Source organism: Nansenia antarctica (genome assembly GCF_963989245.1).
Source record: "Nansenia antarctica genome assembly, chromosome: 12".
NCBI classification, from domain to species: Eukaryota; Metazoa; Chordata; class Actinopteri; order Argentiniformes; family Microstomatidae; genus Nansenia; species Nansenia antarctica.
This window is the reverse complement of record NC_137682.1, coordinates 18,668,499-18,690,826: the sequence shown is the minus strand read 5'-3', so window position 1 is coordinate 18,690,826 and position 22,328 is coordinate 18,668,499. Positions and strand designations below refer to the sequence as shown.

General features: G+C 42.1%; 3 protein-coding genes across 8 annotated transcripts in view; all 3 read left to right on the top strand.

Moving 5' to 3' along the window:
• Positions 1-2,398: 2,398 nt before the first annotated feature.
• On the top strand, positions 2,399-4,589 carry LOC308168333 (elongin-C). Of its 2 annotated transcripts, none has more exons than XM_080542884.1 (4): positions 2,399-2,460; positions 2,960-2,999; positions 3,262-3,405; positions 4,147-4,589. In XM_080542884.1, exons 2-4 carry the CDS (start codon positions 2,996-2,998, stop codon positions 4,335-4,337), a joined length of 339 nt encoding a protein of 112 aa, XP_080399010.1. In that variant the 5' UTR covers positions 2,399-2,460; positions 2,960-2,995; the 3' UTR covers positions 4,338-4,589. The 2 variants fall into 2 exon arrangements, with proteins under 2 accessions (XP_080399010.1, XP_080399011.1); XM_080542885.1 differs by lacking the exon at positions 2,399-2,460 and adding an exon at positions 2,484-2,564.
• A 1,484-nt stretch (positions 4,590-6,073) lies between these two features.
• On the top strand, positions 6,074-15,451 carry ube2wb (ubiquitin conjugating enzyme E2 Wb). 2 transcript variants are annotated; one of them, XM_080542721.1, is made up of 7 exons: positions 6,074-6,097; positions 6,234-6,386; positions 6,889-6,980; positions 9,591-9,693; positions 12,149-12,304; positions 12,960-13,035; positions 13,230-15,451. In XM_080542721.1, the coding sequence occupies exons 2-7, from the start codon at positions 6,369-6,371 to the stop codon at positions 13,241-13,243; spliced, it is 459 nt and encodes a 152-aa protein (XP_080398847.1). In that variant the 5' UTR covers positions 6,074-6,097; positions 6,234-6,368; the 3' UTR covers positions 13,244-15,451. The 2 variants fall into 2 exon arrangements, with proteins under 2 accessions (XP_080398847.1, XP_080398846.1); XM_080542720.1 differs by lacking the exon at positions 13,230-15,451 and having other exon boundaries at positions 12,960-13,172.
• A 1,378-nt stretch (positions 15,452-16,829) lies between these two features.
• The window catches only part of stau2 (staufen double-stranded RNA binding protein 2), a 97,907-nt gene continuing 92,408 nt past the window's right edge, over positions 16,830-22,328 (top strand). For 2 of the 4 annotated variants that reach the window (XM_080542940.1, XM_080542939.1), the window contains exons 1-5: positions 16,830-16,876; positions 18,721-18,928; positions 19,057-19,187; positions 20,003-20,162; positions 21,276-21,411. In XM_080542940.1, the coding sequence (XP_080399066.1) occupies positions 18,730-18,928; positions 19,057-19,187; positions 20,003-20,162; positions 21,276-21,411 (626 nt within the window). In that variant the 5' untranslated portion in view covers positions 16,830-16,876; positions 18,721-18,729. Of the gene's footprint in view, positions 16,877-18,720; positions 18,929-19,056; positions 19,188-20,002; positions 20,187-21,275; positions 21,412-22,328 lie in introns of all 4 variants that reach the window. The other 2 variants (XM_080542938.1, XM_080542937.1) reach the window with 1 other exon arrangement.

Here is a 22,328-nt window from a genome sequence, read left to right as displayed (position 1 = left end):
AACATGCCGTTGTTTGTTGACTGTAATGTAATGGCCTCCAGAGCGTATAGCCCACAGTCAGTAGTTTGAGTATTGTTTGAGTATTGGATATTTGACATACTTGACATTTGCATGAAATTGTTTTTGGAAATGTTGTTTTGCATGAGGAAATAAAAATGTAACTGGTTGTAGGCCTATATGTAAATGTAGTTATGTCATATATACAGTGGTGCTGATAATAATGTAAAACATAATAATACTGAGCTGCAACGTTTGCAGGAAAAGTGCTATACAAATAAAAGCTATGATTATGATTATGATTATTAATACAATAATTGACCATTTTAACAAAGCTGGTATTGCTGTGTGTGTCATGTTGCTGCCCTGCCAGAGTGCTGAGCAGTCAGATCTGTATTTCATTAGTCCTGTTTTCCGACAAGAAAATGGCCAAAATCAATATGTACAGTTTCTCATTAGTTCTCTTAGTCTCCTGGGCCATGAGAAGCATCTGAGAATGTTGAATATGCACCATTGTACTTAAGGCTTTTGTTTGTACTGTTTAAACCGACTGTTACATCCATAATTATAATAATTAAAGATTGAAGGAGGTCATTCAGTGACTGTTTCAGTACTATTATTATTATTAATAATAATAATATTAAGAGTGGATTCTTTCATTTGGCAAGCTGTGTATGGTGCATGTGTGCACGTTTACATTTGTGCGTGCATGTGCAAAGGCAGCCCTGTTATAGGGGTCCATGGTGACCACCCCAAAATAGCACACAGCAGCTGCAATGGGAGGGTCATATCTGAGAACCTTCAAAGCAGCCGCCGCCACCCGCCTCTTCTGATCATAGGTGCTAATGGTGTAATGGGCGACTGGAAGGTCAATGATTGTTTTGTGTGTCTGTGTGTGCGTGCACGAGCACACTGTTCCTCCTTGGGCACAGCTAAAAGGCGTAGGGGCCAGAGAACATTCTGTAACATTCACTCACAGCTTAGTTAAAGCTGCTATTATCGTATGAGAAATGACAACATGTCCAACTGCAATGACGTTAAGAATACACACTTCCTCACTTACTCTCCCTTAATTAAGTTGTCGTCCTCATTCCTCAACAAATTGTATACTGTCAGATGTATTACAACCTGAAAATATGTCGACTTGATGAAAACAGCATTTCAACTTGACTCCAACTTAAATGTCAGAAGAATTCTGTCATTGATCATCTGAATCGTCCAATCTCATATGTTACTTGGAGATGGATGCTGTCAGCGACTTGCAGATACAAAACACAAACGCTACATCAGCAGAGAATCAGATAGATAATGGAAACTCTTTTGAAATCCTTCACGTATGCAGTGGAGGGCCGTGTTCCTTCAGCACCTCTGGGTCAAAGGGAGCAGGTTACAGAGACACTCGGAGTCAGCGTCACAGCTCAGATAACCCTCTCCCGGTTCGTAGGGCCTCATGTTTCGGCAGTCATCACTTTCCCTGTATAAAAGAGCTCCACTCGGGACCAAGGCAAAGTCACGGTCTAAACAGGATAGCCTACTGCTGTCTCTGTCTGTACTGTACTAAGCCTCTACCTAGGCTCTTTGGTATCAGGCTGGTGTTGAGGGCCACCTCCCTCACCATAACGTACAGTAAAGGTGACCTTCATGACCTACCGTGCAATGTCTCTGATTAGAGCCAGTACTGTATCTGACCCCATCTGTGCTTGTGTTTAAAGGATATTGATTGTGCCACCCTAACTTGAGGCTTGGAGCCATTCATGCTGTAACTAAAACCCTTTGCAAGTTGTACAGGTGTATAATCTATGGTGGAGCGTATTAAGACATATTCTGCAAAAGTAACAATTTGAATAAGACATGACAGAGAGACACGGTCTTACTTTAGCACAACTCATTTTGATTCAGTGAAATATTCTCTCTCTCTTCCTCTCTCTCTTCCTCTCTCTCTCGCCCCCTATAGATGCAAGTAGATGTAAATGTTTCATAATGCACATATATTTCTATATAACATATGAAATACTTTGATAAACCATAGCACATAGCATGGTGAATGACATTTCTGATCACATTCATTCAAATTACTACTGGCCTTTTTTTATTTTTCACATTTGTTGCACGGTAGTGCAATATTTATTTTCAACACTGGGGAGCAGTATCCCCACAGTAAAAAGTACATGTCAAAGTAAAAGCCTACGATTGGTCTTTAGGGTCAAAACAGACAGACCTTTTAGATTTTTTGTAAAAAATAATAATAATAAAAACCCAACAGGAATAGTAATTTCAAAATGATATATTGCATATTATATTGGTCTGTGTATATGTGGTAAATGCGGATTGTTTATTTTATAGGCTGTGATATCCAACGGAACCGACCTCTGTGGCGCACCAAGGCTGTTTATAACGAACTGCTTCCTGTGTCAACATCTTTGCTAGCCGAAGCGAAAAGTCTCCACATTCGATCGCTGTGTGGTAATGGCAGATTGTTTTGCTTGACACGCTACGAATAATATTGTGAATTATACGACATTTACAACTGTACCTGGCCTCTGGTTATATGCCTGGATCAATGTTTGGTTCGTTGATTTGTTCGTCGAACTGAACGGAAGCGGCTTGTAGCTCGGTGCTGATCAGCGCCAGCTAAGAAGCAGCTATGCTAAGCTAACATGCTAACCACAGCACCACTGAGAAGCAGCTATGTTAAGCTAACATGCTAACCGAGCTTGTACAAGCTAACAGTCTCTTTTCTCATAGCTAGCTGTTTAGCTAATTGACACAAACCAGCAACTGTTGGCGTTATTAGGCCTGATGGAAATGTCCAGCCAAAAGAAGGTCTGTAGCTAGCTAGTTGAAGTCAAGGCTAAAGCCATGGTGTTTGTTACAGGCCAGGTGTAAGTTTGTCAACTTATTTGTTGTGATCTGATGAGAAATGCAGTGTTGGCTAATGGCTTGATGTCTCTGTGTTTTTCAGGAATTAAGCGCTTCGGATTTCACAGACACAGACAAAATGGGTGAGTTGTCATTTGACATGTTTAAAATGAACGCATTGTTTTAATATATAGTATTTTAATGAAAGCGAATTGGGGAAAAGAAACTACAGGACATGATGGTGCAAACAAGTATAGCAGGGCAATTTCCTCCTGCTGTTATTATCTGATATTTAGCTAGAGATGACAAAAATTTTTTTTTACATTGACTGTATGAGACTGCAAGTCTCTAGCTAAGCACACACACGTGGCTGACATTTGTCTGTTCTGGCCTGATCCCTGACAGACGGCGAAGAGAAGACCTATGGTGGCTGCGAGGGGCCAGATGCCATGTATGTGAAACTGATCTCCTCGGATGGCCATGAGTTCATTGTGAAGAGAGAACATGCCTTGACCTCTGGGACCATCAAAGCCATGTTGAGTGGGCCAGGTGAGTGTGGCTGCTAAGGTGTCGCCGTCTACGTACTAACCCCTGTACGATTCACTCTTTCCTACTTTTTCCTTCTTCTAGCAAGACGACTGCCAATGGCCCCAGGCCTGAGCATAGAATACTTTTTCCTGCTAGACTGGTGGAAGATGACTCATTTAGTCAAATGTATTTGTTTTCGCTTTGGATAAAGGCATCTGCTCAGTGCCTAAAATGTAAAAAATGAAGTACAATATAAGACTGAGTTTGAGCATTATTAAAATGGAGTTCCTGTACTACTGTTGATGTGTCCACGACGTGTTGCAACGAGACATTGCATTCAAAGTTGTTGATTAGTGGCCTGGGGTGGTCTAGCACCGCGGTCTACAGTGCACACATATGCCCATGTCTGCATGGGTTCGAATCCGGCCCATGCCCTGCTGACATGCCCTCTCTCCCTTCTTCTCCTTACTTTCCTGTCTCTCCACTGTATCTGTCCAATAAAATAAAATAAACGAGTGGGACTGCCCCAGTCAGAAAAAAGAACAAGTTGTTGAGTAACTCTGGAGCAGTGTCCGCTACTTGTCCAAACTGTTAACGATTGAGATAATTTCATGCTTGCAGTACGGATAGTGTTTTCCATGTTTGATAGTATTGTAACATTTAATTGGAGTTTCCTTTAAGGGGAAGCCTATGTTGATTAGGATGGTATGTACTTTTCTGTACATGTCATGTATGTAACAACCATTCACTTTCCACGTGCAGGTCAGTTTGCTGAGAATGAAACCAACGAAGTGAACTTCAGAGAGATCCCCTCCCATGTCCTCTCCAAGGTGTGCATGTACTTCACCTACAAGGTCCGCTACACCAACAGTTCCACAGAGATCCCCGAGTTCCCCATCGCTCCTGAGATCGCACTGGAACTGCTTATGGCCGCGAACTTCTTGGACTGTTAAAGCATGAAGAGAGATGTCGCGGTGTACAACATTTTTAGATTTTTTTTTTGACTATTTAACTTGTTTGCCATCATGTGCTTCTTCAGATATAAAATATGAATGATGATGAAGATGTATGTCGGTATGCTTTGTAAACATTGTTTTTTCTTTTTGCACCAGCCTTTCTGTCCTCATTTTATTGGTAGTAAATAATTTTGTTTTAATATAATAAACTGATGGCTGCACCAATTGCTCCATGATGTGACAAATGTGGCCACCACTACCACTGTCATTCCTCACCTCCCCCCCCGACCACAATAAAGTATGTCTGGTGAGTGTTTTGGTGCTAAATGCCTGCCCTGTATGATCTTTACTTGTTACGTCCCATACTTTTGTTGAGACCCTTGTGATCCTTGCCAAATAAAGAGTGGACATGCATGATATCACTAAAAACCATTGTAAACCAAGATAGTCACATGTATCACATGTACGGGGCGGCTGTGGCTCAGGAGGTAGAGTCGGCGTCTAATGATCAACAAGGTTGGCAGATCGGCGGTTCGAGCCCCGGCTGGCCACATGTCGAAGTGTCCTTGGGCAAGACACTGAACCCTAAATTGCTCCCAGTGAGCGGGACGGCGCCATTGGTGTGTGAATGTATGGGTGAATGAGAGGCCTTTGTAAAGCGCTTTGTAATAAGGCGCTATATAAGTCAGTCCATTTACCATTTATCTAGGAAACTACATTTGACTTTGTCACCTCTGCCTGTTGAATCTTGTTATATAACAATATTGTTGTAGTTTTTTTGCCTCTTCGCCAATTCACTGAAGCATCACACATGCAGCCAGCCTTTCCTGGCAGGTTGTTTCTATGACATGAAAAGGTGACTCAAACTGTGGTCACATTATCAGTCTGAATCAATTCTGCGCAATAAGGATAGTGTTGCTGGCAGCTACAAAAATCACTATATTGGCACAGTCATCAATATCGCTGTCAGTGGCCAGTGTCCAACATGTTTCATATGTTACAGTAACAGCAGTCACAAATGACCAAATATGTTTTCTGTGGTCTTCATCATACGCGAAGCAAAACCTCACTTGTGTAGCACATTTTGTACATATGCAATACAGCTAGAGAAACACTACAGATTCGGATTCAAACGGTGTATTCAAAGTAATCACACATTCGATTGCTTTTCTTAACCACCTACGACTCAATGCTATACAACCGTTATTATCGCTTACATGAATTTGGACAGGCCCCCGTGCTGATAAGGGGCCCTTAGTTATATTCTCTGACATTCCCATTTTTCATCCGTACTAAAGTAGAGGTCATTGAACTAAGCCTTTATTTTTTTTTCCGCTGGCTAAAGTTATTATTACACAGCTAGATGTGCTTGCTCTGGGTTCATTCAAGCGTTCTTTTTAGTTCATATTCTGAGGCCGGCCACACTAGTGTATATAGCCTTTATTTATGTATGTAAACCAGCTCTTTTCCCTTCTTGTTTTTAGTAAAAAAAAATAATCCTAGCACCAGGGGAGCCCCCCCTCCCAAATTTCGTTGTATGGTACCTGTACTATATTAATGACAATAAAGACCATTCATTCATTCTAGGAAGGGACAGGAATTTTCTCACTAGGGCTTTGCCGCAATCAGGTGCGCTTTCACGTTTGTTCTGTCAACACAACACTTCCCCCCCCACACACCCCCCCTCTGTCCCACGTGACGCGCTGACGTCACCGCCGTCCTGATGCAGGGGGGTTTCCATCATGGCGTCGATGCAGGTAAGAGAATAACGACTGACAGAGATCTCGCATTTTTCGAAACCGTCACAGAACCTTTTTATTTTCTGTTTCTTTCACCCACAGTTACCTTGTTCGTTTTAATTATTATTAATGAAGTGTGTTAATTACATTTCAGTTTTAAAGTGTGAGTTGGCTGCGAGAGTGACTTGAACGTGAACGGTGTCGATTCAACAACGCCTGATAGCTAAAGCTAGCGAACCTCCTAGCGAACGAAACCAACCGAACAGTGAACCAGCCAGCCAGTTTCAAGATGTCCAGCAGGGAAATGGTAATATGTGTAGTTTAACAGTCGCTAATTGTAATGGGGGTGGTACTACAACCCCATAGGGCTACTACCAAACCCTTTAGCTACCCAACTGGTTTAGTTAAATCTCAGCCATAAACATGATTTCGGACCAGGATGAGGGTGATAAACACTGCGTCGTAGTGACCAAAGCTAGCTGGCTAGGTAGCTACACCTGACCTGTCAGGATCAGGATAGCATCTAGCTAGCTAACCTGGCATGGTTATATAGATTTATAGCAGTGATCTGGCTTGATATATATATTTATAGCAGTGATCTGGCATGATATATATATATATATATATATATTTATTGCAGTGATCTGGGGGGAGCTCTTGGAATTGTCCCCCTCAACCAGTACTACTAATCCATGATTTAGCTCAATTGTTTTGTGTTAGCCTTTTTCTTTTTTTCTTTTTTATGACAGACAATAGAAACGTTTATAACCTCCGTTTGGAAAATAAATGTTGTTTTTCCCCCCCTACAGAAAAGGCTACAGAAGGAACTATTAGCGTTGCAAAATGATCCACCCCCTGGAATGACGCTCAATGAAAAAAGTGTACAGAATACAATCACACAGTGAGTATAACAGTGTTTATATGTCAGTATTAGGCCTAATGCCATGTGGGATTATTGCCTTGCCTTTGTCTTTGTCATACAGACCCAGCTCTGAACTCATTATGTCATGTAATTGCGAAGAATGCACACACACACACACACACACACACACACACACACACACACACACACACACACACACACACACACACACACACACACACACACACACACAACCTTAGGATACATGTGCTCCACTTGACGTATGTATCCAGAGGTAAAACACACACAAATTCCATGTTGGGTGGTGTTATGTTTATTGTTTTGAAAACCGGATTGCCTGTACCTGCATTTGTTGAAAACACATGGCCCAGATAGACAGGTTAAACTGTGCTGCTCTCTAGCCATGTCGGTGTAGAATTGGGGTCATTCCAGTGACTGGGCACCAGTGTCACTGTTCATCCTCATAAAATATTAAAGGGCTGGCATGGCCGTGTGAGGGGTAGTGTAGCAAAGAAAAGAGCCTACTGACCTTTCTGCGTGTCCCCACCCCCATGGTTACTGTTGCCATGCGAGTCAAGTTGTGTCTGATAAGCAGTTAAGGTGAATAGAGACCGGGTTTTGTAAAATGAGTCATGACAGATTTCGGTGGCGTTCATTGTAATGACTTTCAAATGCAGTGTAGTGCCTAGGACAGTCTGGCAATTTTTCCCCACGAAAGTGTTGTTATAGCATTTATCACTCTTACCTGCTGACTACCATAGCTACTAATACTGTAGCATTTGTTCATTTTTTAAATGGAAGAGAGGTGTTATTTGTATACAGTCTGCAGATGGAGTGATCAGGCTACATGTCAGAGTAATAAAAATATATTACACTCTATACTATAATAGCAAAAACTCAAACATATATAACACTTGAATTAGCCTTGCAGCCTAGAATTGAAAGTGCTTCTTCATTACATAAGGAAGTCTCAAAAATGTCCTGAGCCATGTATCACGGCCGGGAATGCCAACTCTCCAAACCCGTTAAGCTGGCTTTTTTATTTTGGTTGATGCTTATCCTGGGATGATGATGGGTGTGCCGTTTACAACATTTGGCCTGTCTTGTCTGTCTGATACTTGTTTTTCTTGGTTATTCACCCTAGGCTGTATGTCACTGTGGATTGCACAACCGAACACTATCTGCAACATCACATTTGGCCAATGCCGTCCTTTTTACGAGAAGCAGGAACAATGCTTATCTAAGACGACAATGCTACGCATGTGACAGTGATCCACAGACCATGTGTTTCTGATTGATAGCTTTTTTTTTATATAGAGTACTCTTGCGGTGTGGAGCACTGTCTTCTCTACAAGGATGCACGATAGCACAGACATCAGTATGTGATGATGTCACAGGAGTGTGCTTGTGCTAATGTAAACAGGGAAACCCATGGTATGAGCAGGGGCCTGAGGCTTTTTCCTGGTCTGTGGTTAGCCTGCATGCCATGGCCAGGGTCACTGTGTTATTTAAGGTAATTTAGATCGGCAGACACTAAACTGCTGTGGGCTATAGTGAGGTGGCTGGGAATTGTTGTTGGTCAAGCTAGGAGACAGGGCAGTATCACACTAACCTTCCACTGTTTATATGTCGCATTTAGAGTACCGTATCCTCGATCGGTAGGGGGGTCTTGGGGGGCTAGGTAGAAAGCAAACACTTATAAGACACAAACGAGTGTCTAATATGCTTTCAGTGAAAGTGTTTTATTTGTACTGCCTGCCTGAAGGTAATTAGGGCTGATGTACGTTTATCCCCCTCTCTTGCATCACCCCTGAGCATGTAGGCTATACCCTGGTATCCCCAGGTACATACTGCACTATAGGCTTCAGGCTAGCTAGAGAGATGTCACTCAACTAAAGGTAAGAATAGAACCACTTTAGGCTATTGTCTGGATTGGAATGGCATTGTCCCTGTGACATGATGACTACCGAGTAGCTGTAACAAGTGCCTTTGTCCGCCCATTACGGGTGCAGAATTTCGAGGACATCCTTCATGTTGTATCTGGCAGCCTGTTGCCATAGCGTTACCATAGCAAAAAACAAAGCTCAATAACAAAGCAATAACAAAACTAGGATTTCTTCCAGACATATCACAGTGTATCTCAACGGTCGCTTCTGAACCCAGTTTATTCACGTTTCTCCCGCTGTATACCGCACCACTGTATACCGTGTCATGTCACATAAATCACGTTTGTGACTGTGATCGTGTGGCACACACTGCTATCTAATTATCAATTCAAGATTGCATAGATGAATCTCCAATGATCGTGAATTATAAGCATTAATGCAACTTGCTAATTAACTGGATTAATCTGAGGTATTTAGAAAGGAACAGGTTGTGCTCGACAGATCTCTTCCAGTTCCTGCTGACCTCCTACGAGCTAGACTTGTTTTTTGCAACAGTTATCTGGGATTCTTACAGAAAACACACACGCACACGCACACACACACACACGCACACACGCACACACACACACACACACACAATGTTGGTAAATCATATTTGTTTATCAGGGTGCATATGATAATTGTATTAGGTTATATTTTATAAGCTATTCATATTAATATATATATATTGTTTTTCTTCCAGGTGGATTGTAGATATGGAAGGAGCCTCAGGCACACTCTATGAAGGAGAGAAATTTCAGCTGCTTTTCAAGTTCAGTAGTCGGTATCCTTTTGATTCACCTCAGGTAAGCAGTCATGGCTTATTCATGCATAGTGCATACTGTTGAATCAACCAGGGCACTCAACGGCAGAATATCCATCCATTCTCTTTGAGTAGGCCGTGCATGTTGCTTAGTAACAAGTCAGAGTGAAGAGAATGCATATCATGTCCAAGGTTGTATTTTGTTTTGTAAACTCGTAGCACACAGTAAGTAGACAACCTCCTTGACACGCACACCTTGACATTCACAACCCCTGCAGATAATAGAAAGTCATATCCTTATCAAAACCTATCAATTGTGATAGGTTGCTTTCGCTTAAATATATATTAATAATAAATATTGTGTTAGAATTACTCGATCGCCTTTTCAACACACACACAAACAAGCATTATTCTGCTTGGACACGACTATAAACTCATCATATTCAACGTTGATGTCACGTGATTTTCACTATTTCTCCCTGTGTGGAGAAATAGTGCCATCTATGCTCTACTGCCTGCCTTGTTGCCAACACAATACAGGAGACCTCTCCCGGCCCTGTGCTTAGTAATGGGATCAAGCCTGCCTTGGATGCGTAGGAGCCAGTACTCTCTCATGGAAACGCCAGCGTAAAGCCCACGGGCCACGTTTGAGGGGATTAGCTTAACGCGCCAATCTTATTTTACATATCAGCAGCAGCCTGCCTATAAATAGAGGTTGGTTGGTTGGTAGAGAGAATTAGATGAACTGTCTACCACCCACCGCAACACGGGCCCCATAGGGATGACTGTCATAATGGACCTCTGTGGTACAGGAATGGGAACTTGGGAAATTCATGGTAGAGCAGGCGCACGAGAGAGAAACTTTCCATTGTTAACATTATCTGTGCGTGTGTGTTTTTGATTAAATTGTGTATACGAGTGTAAATGGTACATGTTGACTTGTACAGATGTGTGTTTACGAGAGATAAGTGTTTGAGAGAACAGAGATCTGTCCACTTGAAACCAGGGGGTGCTCTCTCTTAATGTACCCTGTAAAGCAGCCATGTCGTAGTGGCCTCCTCTAACGTGCCTGCCATATTTATCCTCCCTAATGAGCCGTCCATAGCCATTTCTCAATTGTCTGAAAATCCGTCCTCTCCTTGACTCTTCCGTCTTTATGTCCTCCATGACCTGGAAACCGATATGTGGGAGTCATATTTAAGAGCATATCAGGAGGATACAAGGTTGTAGGATACAAGGTTGTATCCTCCTGCAGAACAGTTTGTAGGATTACTTGCATCCACATTACCAGACGGGACTCTGGAAAGGTGCAACACACGTGTGTGTGTTCACATTACTGTCCGCTCTTAATATCTTAATATCTAGATTATCTATCGGAATCTTAAGGCTACAACAGCCTACACAACATATGGACAGTTCCTGAAACGAAATAATAACATTATTCTAATAATTATAACAAAGAATAAAATAATAATAACAAAATTTGTAATTGTGGAAATAAATGTGGCGTTTTGTATCCATGCACTCAGTGGGGAAAGTACGCTTAATATCATTCCCATACTCATTTACCATCTGTGGGCAAATTGCTCTATTATTGTGAGTCACGATGTTGAAATGTTCCTTGTAAAGTAATCTGACCCAAAGGTTAGGAGGATTTATTACAAACATAACAGCCTACCACTAGGCTTATAAACATAACACCAAAGCATCCCTATTTGTGCAGTGCCAACGTACTAAATCACATGATGACATCTCGTGGGACCGGACAAGGGACATCTCAATTCTTACGATCACATTCCTTTCACCTTTGTGTCCTCGTGAACTCTCCTTGTTTCCCTGTGGCGTTTTGACGAGGAGAGGAGAGGACACGAGGAGTTTGCGAGAGGCCTACTCTAGTGCCAAGCTCCCTCTCCCTACTGCGGCCTGCCTTCCTATCTCTCTCTCTCTCTCCCCTCTCTGCTGCCTCCCCCCCTACCCGTTTCCCATCACATCCCTCCAGGGCTCAACACCTGCCACTGCCACTCTATCCTCCTTCTTCTCCCCTCTTCCGCATCTTCTCCCTTCTCTTTTCCTCCTCTCTCCCTTTCCTCCACTTGCCCTCCCCTCCCCTTCATCCCCCTCTCATTTTACACTTGTCTCCCTTCTTCTCCTCTCGTCTCCTCCCGGCCCCCCCGTACTAATCCCAAATCTCATGACGTTGCTAAGCCCGGGTTTATATAGCAAGTCTCATTATTTTCTGCTATTAATGCCAGAATCTGAACTCAATCCAGACGACTACTCTCCCAATTCAACTCTCATACTGCCCCCAACCTCCACTTCCATGTAAAAGCTGGAAAAGGTTATTTTAACTAAATTGAGGTCAAAATGTTTAACAAGCTGGAGGATAGATAGATACCGTAGATTGAGATCTGGAATGAGCGAATACATTGAGCTCTGTCACATTTTACGTTTATTTTAGAATGCTAATCTCATGTTTTTGTTTTGTTTTCCAATTTCAGGTAATGTTCACAGGAGAGAATATACCTGTCCACCCTCACGTGTATAGCAACGGTCACATCTGTCTATCCATTCTAACAGAAGACTGGTCACCAGCTCTCTCAGTGCAGTCAGTCTGTCTTAGCATTATCAGCATGCTGTCCAGCTGCAAAGAAAAGGTAAGGGGGACAACGATGGAGCCCTGTGGCACCTCACACGGACGTAGTAAAGATTATAAAAGCATGGTGGGATCGGATGAAAAGAGCCAGCGTAACTAAACTGAAAGTATGCTTGCTCCTAAAATGTTAGCATTAGAGAGGTTCACCGGGGTTGTTTAATGTGTCATCTGTTCAGACATGCTTCATTTGCACACAACACTTTATAGTAGCAGGATGATGTTATGTGGGTGAATCAGGAAAAAAGCCTTGAGATGTGGTGGTGTACTTTTGAATCCATCATGCTGATGTTGTCTGTGTTGTCTGACCACTGGTATGTGTTACCTATTACTTGCTTACATATGTGTTTTATACCCATGAGTGGGTAGGTAAATGATTTCTCATAGAAACCTTTTTCTGCTATGATTGTTTTTTGTTTTTTTTACAATCATTGAACTAAAGTAACTCTTGAGAATACTATGTCGCTGTCTATTCTAGAAAGTTATTTCATAGAAATCAGAAGAAGAGAATTCCTCCTCTCGACAATGCCAAATGCACAGCATTTCTCCTGGTGATGCCTGTGTATGTGCTCACTAGAGCCCCCTGCTGTTAGAATGTTAGAATGCACCTGGAAATTCATCAACGCTCATTCCTGTTTCTCCTGTTACTCTCTCCACAGAGAAGGCCCCCTGATAACTCATTTTACGTAAGAACGTGCAACAAAAACCCAAAGAAGACAAAATGGTGGTATCACGGTGAGTATTTACATCCTCTGCCTGTTATTGAATGACCATGTTAGTGTGCAAAGGTTAAACGATCACACCTGCTTACTCCTAAAATAATTAATGCGTTGGCATCATTGAGTACATAAATCGAAAACAAACTGATTGTGTGAATGTGTTAAGTCAGTGTATGTGACATGTGTCTTTGCATACATTTTCATTCACAGATGATACTTGCTAATGTACAAACTTTGTAGTACCCCCCCAGAAGAAAGAAGACCTACTGACCTACATTAAGCACTTTTTAATCATTCAGTCTTTGAACTCTGACCTTTGACTGGAACTATGGACACCATGCGCTGGAGACTTTTGACTGCATTTCCCAGTGGGCAGTTGGATGCATGTTTAAGGCCGGTTGTAATATACAAAAAGAGAAAATAAAGGAACGTTATATGCACCCAACATGGATTGTTTTGGCAAATGGTAGTTATGCAGCAAGCAAGATGGTTTTGTAGTGAGATTATTATAATTCCTGTTTTAAGATTATTCATGTTTCATTTTTGTTTATGGGTACATTTTTAGGTCCTCATGTGTTGTGCAATAATAACAATGATGGATGCATGATTGGTCCTACAAAGAGAAATCCAAATCCAATAGTTTATCCGGAAGGGATCTGAACATCTTAACCCCAAGAAAACGCTTCATATTTTTTGGGTTGACATTACATGCACTGTGAAATTATTGACAGAGGTACAGCTCACAAGTAACTCCCAATCCAAACATGTGGTTGTACTGTAAACAACTCTCCACTTTATACTTTGAGGTGATAGAGTTCATTCACTTTTTTGTGTTAGCTGTTTAATCAATGGTAGTTCCATACTCTTATTTCCTCATCTTCCAAGAACAGAACGGAGTGCAAAAAGTTGTTGTTTCTTCTGGTCTAACTTGTTGGACAGATTGTTGGTGTTGATAGAGTTCATACTAAACTTAAACAGAGATGTATCTTCCATGTAACAAATGTCTGTAAGAGAACTTTGTGTTGTGATCCATTTTTATTTGTATGCTACTTTTTTTTCTTCATATATATATATGCATTATGCATTATATATACATAAACATATACACACAAGATTAATGCTTTAATCTTCTAAGGTGTTTCTGATTTTAAAATGTTTCTTGAGTTCTTTTTGTACTTTTGTTTTTCAGCTCACTTATACTTTGAAAAAGGGGGGGTAGTGTCTTTTTGATGGGGCAGTATGTTTGGGTTGTGTAATTATGTGTTATTTAATTTTAAAATATCTATTTTGATCTCCAGAACGGTAATAAACGGTGAAAGTAGTAGTCTGTATAGACATTTTAATGGCAAGGCTCGAGTGATTCCCCTGGTCAGAGTTTTGGCTCAGGTACTTTTTTCAATATAAGATCACCTCTAAAAAAAGATTCCTATCAGATATTTTGCATTTAACTATATTTTCACCAAAAGAGACTGTTACGTTATAAAATTATAACATGTCTGAAACTATTGTATATAAGTCTTTTAATTGTGAGATGATGTGGCAGAAGTTAGCAAAGAGTGCATTTTCCTTAACTATAGGAGTGCTTTATTACTTTGATTTTATCAATTTCTGCTTTTTTTTGCTAATTAGGATGTGTAGTCAGTTTATCAACAATACTACTACTGTTGGTCAGAGAGTTTGGTAGTTTACCTGTAGGGGGTGCATGCAAGTTTAAACCCCTCTCTTTTCTTTATTGGCACCAGACTTGGCAACAGCCATGTATCTATGACAACCTCTATTTTAGTTTATGGGATGGATCAGCAACCCCCAGGAGGCTGTGTAGTTGTGTCTCGTTTCTGACGTTAATCACTCCATTCCTCCAAATATGTTTCCTGTCGCCATCCACTCAGAAATACTTGAATTTCCCATCCTGGGTTGTTTGTGTTGTTTAACTTTTATTTCCCTGGGTCTAGAATTAGTTTTTCTTAACAAAATGAACCTCTGAGTGAATGTGTTGGTATAGAGATGACCATGGCACATTGGTATCTAGGAACTGTATTGATTACATAAAGACATATATTTAACCACAGAATTTCTTTTTGTATTACACTGTAATGGTCTTTGCTGTTGCCCTGTGTTGAGAAATGGCAGCAGGACTGAATTGATTGTGCAAGTACAGTCATAATGGCATTAGTGCGGGGACTAAACGGCTGTAATATCAGTAGATCAGTGGAGATGTGAAAAACTAGTAGTGGATATGAAGAGAGGATGTCTCTTTTACTTGTTTTCTTTTTCCTGGGTTATTTTCCTTTTCAATGTGGTTTGAATTATTGGCCTGCAGGTTGTTGTGAGTGATCAACACTAATGGGGGTGTTTATTTATATTTTGAAAATTTGTTTCTGGGATGTACAAGCTCCTTGTAAGCGGTGCCTGTTCATTTTAATAATCCATAATAAAAGCAGAGATTCACTTTTAATTCAACCTTGACTTGCAGACTTTGCTGATGTATTTAGTAGTAATTGGGTTATTTTCATACGCATATTAGATTAGAGCTAAACATGATTATTCATTAATTTCATTTATTTCTCAGAGCCCATGTTCAATATTCAACATAGAATGCAAATCCTCATTACAAAACATACCAATCCAAAGACAGATTTGTTGATCTTCAGATTGATCCTGGTTGCTCTTGTTCCAGAATGTTTTTTCCCTGCACTAATACTAATTGGTTGAGTTATATTTCATAGACATAGATTTGCATTGTAACACTACCATACCACTTGATAAGTGAGAGTCTAGAGATCTACTGTAACTATTGAAAGAATTCAAGTGGAACTTCTGTGTAATGGCACCATCTAAAGGTTACGCTGGGCAGGATACTGTATGGTGGTCCCTAGGATTAATGCTATGGCCTTTTATTTATTTGTAATACTTTTAAAAGTGTGTTTGTCTTGATCCACCTCACGCAGACCTGTGATCAAACAGTCTAGTCTGTGGGTTTTACAGACAAAATGCCTGGACACACACTGCTGACTTGGATGTACCAGTGAAACGTGTGGACTGGTAAGTGATATGGACAGAACAGATCCTGCTTTTCAAGACTTCCAGGAGGAAGGTGTTGGACAGATCGTTGACAGTGTTGATTCTCACTTCCCTAATTGCATCGTGGAACAATGTACATGAAACAACACGTGATGATCATTCAGGACGCTCATTGTCACTGATATGAATTATGACATTATGATCAATTATACTAACTAAACACTATTTCGTGAGCTTAGAATTATAAGGTTCTATCTCCGTTTAGGGCAGTTCAGAGATATTGAGCGTCAACGTTTTTACATTCCATTATGTTTGGTGAGATGGAACCTTTGTATTTTATGAATTACTAACTCAAACATTTCAACATTTTAAAAAAATAACACCACACAGGCATTAATAAACACCTAATGGATCAGTTTATGTTAAAAAAAAACTCAATTTTGACAAAAATGGAGATAGAACCTTATAATTCTAATGTCACTACTATGATGGTCTCAGCAGAGATAGGGGCTTTATTATGGTCTCAGCTGTACCCCTCAGGAAACCGGACTGAACCATTCTCAGTCTCAGACGGGGGGGTGTCATCAGACATACTGCACTCATATACTAACACTTTTAACACCGCTTTACTTGGGGGGGTGTGCATATCTTTATATCGGTGACAAAGTAACATGCTTATATTGAGATGAAACATGTAAAAGGTTTTAAAAGGGTTTTCAAAATGACATTTTCGGTCCAGAATCAGAACGTACAAGGTGGTTCGTTCCGACTCCCATCAGTTCTCTTTAGTGTTTGCCAATGTTGGAGGTGTAACTGGGGTCTGGCCCTGGAAAAAGGTAACAAACTGCTTCTAAAAAATAACAACTCGATGCATTAGTCGAATTAGCTTAGTTTGTTCGAACTGTCACCTAACCCATGTGTTGTTGCAGTTATGGATGAATAGATATAGATATGGAGAATGAGATGCTTTAGCCAGGGGGGGGGGGGGGGAGTTCGGCCTGGATCAGCCATGATGGTGCCATGGTGCTCTTAAACCGGCTAGCTAACTTAGCTAGCTTTGACAAGCGAATTGCACCAGGGCGAAACAGACCAAACATGTTGACTTACTTTGCCTTTGACAGCATTAATACATGCACGCATGCCTCCTCAAACCTGTCTACTTTTACAAAAGCTTGACATGTGTTTTCCAGGAAGGGTTAGGAAGTGTTAGTTAGGTGGCATGTTCGTGTCACAGTGGGGGTTAGCTTAGCTTAGCTGGGCTATCAGGAACTAGCCAGCTACTAAGACAAGTCTGTCCATTCTCACTGAGTCTAAAAACAGAAAATGAGCATTGCAGATGTCATGCATGTTAGAATCAGAAGTGGTCAAAGTAGATCGATCGCCCCAAAACAGTAATCTAGTGCTAATGTCTTATCTGAATGTTCTGATCACAAGACTGAATGCTAACTAAAGCACTATCTAATGCTGCTGTCAGTGAAATAAAGCCCTTCTTCCATTGCTGTAGTTTCTTTCCAGAATGCCCTCGTACATCACACTATGTGTGTCTATTAAACAACGTTTTCATACACACAGTAGGTCAGTAAAACACACTGTGTTGCACTAACAAGCAAATATTTGAGCCCTAAGAATGTTGGTGTTGGTGTGTGTGTGTGTGTGTGTGTGTGTGTGTGTGTGTGTGTGTGTGTGTGTGTGTGTGTGCCAAAGGGAACCCAAGGACCCCTCTAAGTGCTGCTGCAGGATGTCAACAAACCTTTGATAGGGGTATTAAGATATTCTTTCCTGTAGTTATACCATATACACTATAGATACCGTATAGGCTACTGTAGTCACCCCTAGCCTACGTGTGTGACACACACTAGTATAGGCCTGAGTCTTATCAGTCTGGAAAGATTCCCTTTAGAGTCCTCGCAGACCTTGAAAGTGTACAAAGTTAGAGATCAACAATGCGCAAGCCTACTAGTCTGAGGCTACTCCCATAAATATTCCCGAAACTGTTGCATGTGTGTCACCCACTGAGTTTCACCCAAGAAAGAGAGCCCTGGGAATGGGGCATTGCACGGACTCATGTTAGTCCAGAGTCAATGGACCCTGGGAAGGAGCCTACTTGTTTTGCTAACATGTCTGCCATTGGGCCCTGCGGTGAACAGCCATTGTTTCTCTTTGGCTGCGCTCCTTTTGACGTTGAGCTTAGCAACAGTGGACATGAGCAAAGCTCCTCCACATAAAGGCTCATTGTCTGGATGCCTTATACAGCCAATGGATCACAATGTGAGATACTCCATTTTTATTCTGATGTCATGGGCCTCAAGTACCTCGGCGCTGTCGTGCAGTGTAAGGAGGTCGTTTGAGTAAACATTGGAGATGTTTTTATGGACACTCCCATTGGCAGTGGCATACGAAACCTCCAGCTGTCAGACAAAGGCCTTGACCTCCGCAGTGAGAACGGTCCTTCATTGTATCCTAAGGTACACAAATGTATGACTTGATTTGGTCGCGAGTACTGTAACAACATTAAGTTTCCTCAGGAAACTTGTCGCCTACGGTACACATGATCCTTGACTGTCCATGACATACGTCATCCTAGTCATCCATTTCTGTTACTGTGTTTGCCTGGGTTTTGTCGTGAGCACAGGTTTTGATCATTTGATCATGCTATAAGTGATGTCTTGTCTTGTCCCAGGTATAGAGCATGGCTCAAGTGAAAGTGCAGACCTCAGCGCCCCTGGCTGGTCCTGGCCCTCCCCCCGGTGTCCCCCCCGTGGCCATGGCCAGCCCAGGACCCCTGGGTCTGCAGCCCTCCGTCAACGGCACAGGCCCTGCCCCCACGCCCGGCTGCCCCGCTCCTACAGCCGGATATGGGGACGCCCCTGTGTCTGCCAACCCACCAGGTAAATCCTCCTAGCGCAAAGCCGTGACGGCATGGTTGGACTGTTGATGTTGTGTTATTGATGTGTAAGTCTGTTATAACATCAGGGTAACACATTTCCTGTGTTGTTTTCTTTTGTCACTTTGTCAGGCCCGCCCCAGGAGAACATGGCAAACCCTAAAGAGAAAACTCCCATGTGTCTGGTGAATGAGTTAGCCCGTTTCAATAGGATCCAACCACAGTACAAGCTCCTCAACGAGAGGGGGCCTGCACACGCCAAGGTATGTAATCCGGAGGTGTCTCTGTCCCGCAGAAAATGTGGAACGTCAGTTTACTCTCTCCATCGCCCTAAACCAAAATGTTATTATTTGTTTACTTCAACATGTTCATGTTGACAGGGGCCAGGGTCTTGATTTTGTGGGCCATCATAACAACAACTCTCAGTGAACAGAGTTGGTAGAATGTGACCTCTCCCCCCATAGGACACAGACGGAACATGTTAGTGCTCAGGTGCCTTGTTGCCAGTGTGTTTCAATGGCATGGTTTCCCTTTTAATATAATATGTAACAGTTACGGAGGGGTTTGGAGGGGTCCCCCCATAATTAAGATCTGCCGATAAGGGTCTCCTAACCACCCGCAAGTTCAACCTCTAGTCTAGCCGGGGGGGGAGTGCTTTTGCTGTCGCAGCCCCTGACCTCTGGAACAGCATTCCCATGTCCATCAAATTTGCCCCCTCCATCGAGTCCTTTAAATCTAAGCTCAAAACTCACCTGTATTCCTTAGCGTTCCCTGACTCACCCTGACCTTGCCTCGTTTGTTTTTGACATGTTGTACTGTTCCTCTGTTGGTTGGTATTTCTGTTTATTTACACTTTAGGAGTACTTTTACTGTAAAGCACTTTGGTTGACAAGTGTCATGTTTAAATGTACTTTATATAAATACATTTGATTGATTGATTGATTGATAAGACTAAAATAAAACAGGCTATGATGACGTAGGCCTACCGCGTGAAGGTGTTCTGTCACGGTCTGTTCGATGCCCTTTTGGGTGACAGTGTTTTTCCTCTCTTGTCCACTGGATGGCGCCGTTGTCGTAGATATTCACGGTGCAGCTGTCTCTCGGTGACCAGGTGTGGGAGGCAGAAGGCACCAGCATCAAGAAGGCCCAGCACACCACGGCCACCAAAGCCCTGACCGAGAGCATCCTGCCCAGGCCCGCGCCCCGCTCCCCTAAAGTGGACATCAACAGCAACCCTGGTACCCAAACACTCATAACACCGGGTACTCAAAACTATCACAACATCATCCGTATTTCAAACTCTAGTCGATAGCTGTGAAATTGTGAAACGTCACCAGATTACAGTGGATATCATCACGCAGTATATGGAGCTGAATGCACTGTATGGCATACTGAGGAAGGAACATTCTTTAGTCCTATAGAGGCTGTATGTGTAGACTAGTGTTATCTCTGACTAAGATATATAGGGTGTGCGTTCGTAAATATGCTCTGGAAATATGCTCTGCTTTCAACGTCATAGAGCGCTCTGAAATCAGTTACTTTTATGAACGGTTAGTTAAAAGTCTTTACAAACTACCGGTAACTGTAAACATGGCGGACACCAGCGATAACATTACCTTCATTTTGCTGGCGGCCAACAATTGTTATGTTAACATTAACATTGTTGTTAGCTAGCTTTCTGTTGCTGACTTAAGTGATGTTGACAGTTGGTAGATACTCATTAACTCACATTGCCATTTTTATCTTTATCTTAAATGAACATTAATTCGCCTATGTATCAACAAGATTATTACCTGTTTTGTTACACGTAGAGAGGCGTGTTGAATAATACTCTAGAGTACCAATCAAGCCGCAACCATAACATTTTGCAATGACTTGCTCCGCCATTTTTAGATTGGAATGTTCAGGACGCTCGGACAAACCGTCTTTTCGATCAGAGCGCCCATTGTGCACTGAATTTTCGAGTGTATTTACGAACGCACCCAAATTGAGTTGCCTCACCTCCCCAAGGCTGCTTGTTGTGTAGTGAGAGAAAGACCTAGTCAGAGAGTAATAGGACCAGAGGATAGGACGGCCATCTGAATGTGTTATCTAACATTATAGAGAGAAGTCAGTGGCTGAAGGTGTGCAAGCGCCTTGATTAAGTAGCTGGAGGTAGCTGAGGACTACAGATTTCTTGTTTTCTGTTGTTTTTCCTCCCTAGGTCATTAGAGAATGTCTGAGAATGTAATAATAGCTTTGCCAATGTGACCTCAATACCGTAGGAAATACACAATCCATCCTCTCTCTCCTTCTCTTCTCTGCTTTCTGACTTCTCTTCTCTCTCCTCTCTCTCTTGTCCTGTCTCTCAGGCAGTATAACCCCCACGGTGGAGCTGAATGGTTTGGCTATGAAGAGAGGTGAGCCAGCTATCTACAGGCCCTTGGACCCCAAGCCCATGCCCAACTACAGAGCCAACTACAACTTCAGAGGCATGTTCAACCAAAGGTGAGGGCTAAGATGACCTAGTGTAGGTACATGGTCTAAACACAGTTTGGCCAATTCCAGCTCCATACCTATAATGATGACTGGTTGGCTGAAACGTGGTCAAATCTTCTAACAGCCTAACTAATTGAAACAAGGATCGTCCTTATGAGAGAATGAATAGGGTCATATTGAATACTGTTGGAACATGCCATCCCACTCTCAAATAAACCAATCCTTCCCTGCGTCTCACATGATCGTGATCATCTACACACAATCTAATCTAGATTTGCAATTGAGATATAAAATGGTATTCCAAAGCGCTTTACAATGGCCTCTCTTTCACCCATTCACACACACATTCACTTACCTTGCAAGGCGCCGGCCCGCTCATTGGGAGCAATTTGGGGTTCAGTGTCTTGCCCAAGGACACTTTGACATGTGGCCAGCTGGGGCTCGAACCGCTGATCTGCCAACCTTGCAATCATTAGACGCCGGCTCTACCTCCTGAGCCACAGCCGCCCCTAATGTCCTATAGAATACGTCTCCATTATTATTTGCTTGACTTTATTCTTTACTATATTCTTTACTATATTCTATACTATATAAAACGTCTTCTATAATAATTCTATACTATATAAAACGTCTATTTGACCTACATGGTCTTACATGGCAGTATCTACACTGACCAGGGCAGGGCCCTCTTATGAAGGGAGTGTTTGTGTCCCTGGTCATCTCATTGTCTGTTGATGGGTAAACCAGCGTTTTCTCTTTTGATCCCCCCCCCCTGACGCAGATGTGCTGATGTGTGTCAGACGTTCTGTCTTCCACGTGTTTGCTGCTAAACAGATGAAAGCTTCTTCCCCTTATGAGGTCTCAGCGCTCTCCGTCTCTGTCAACTCCCCTTTTCTCCCGCTTCGCCAGAGTCATCTCACTGTTTC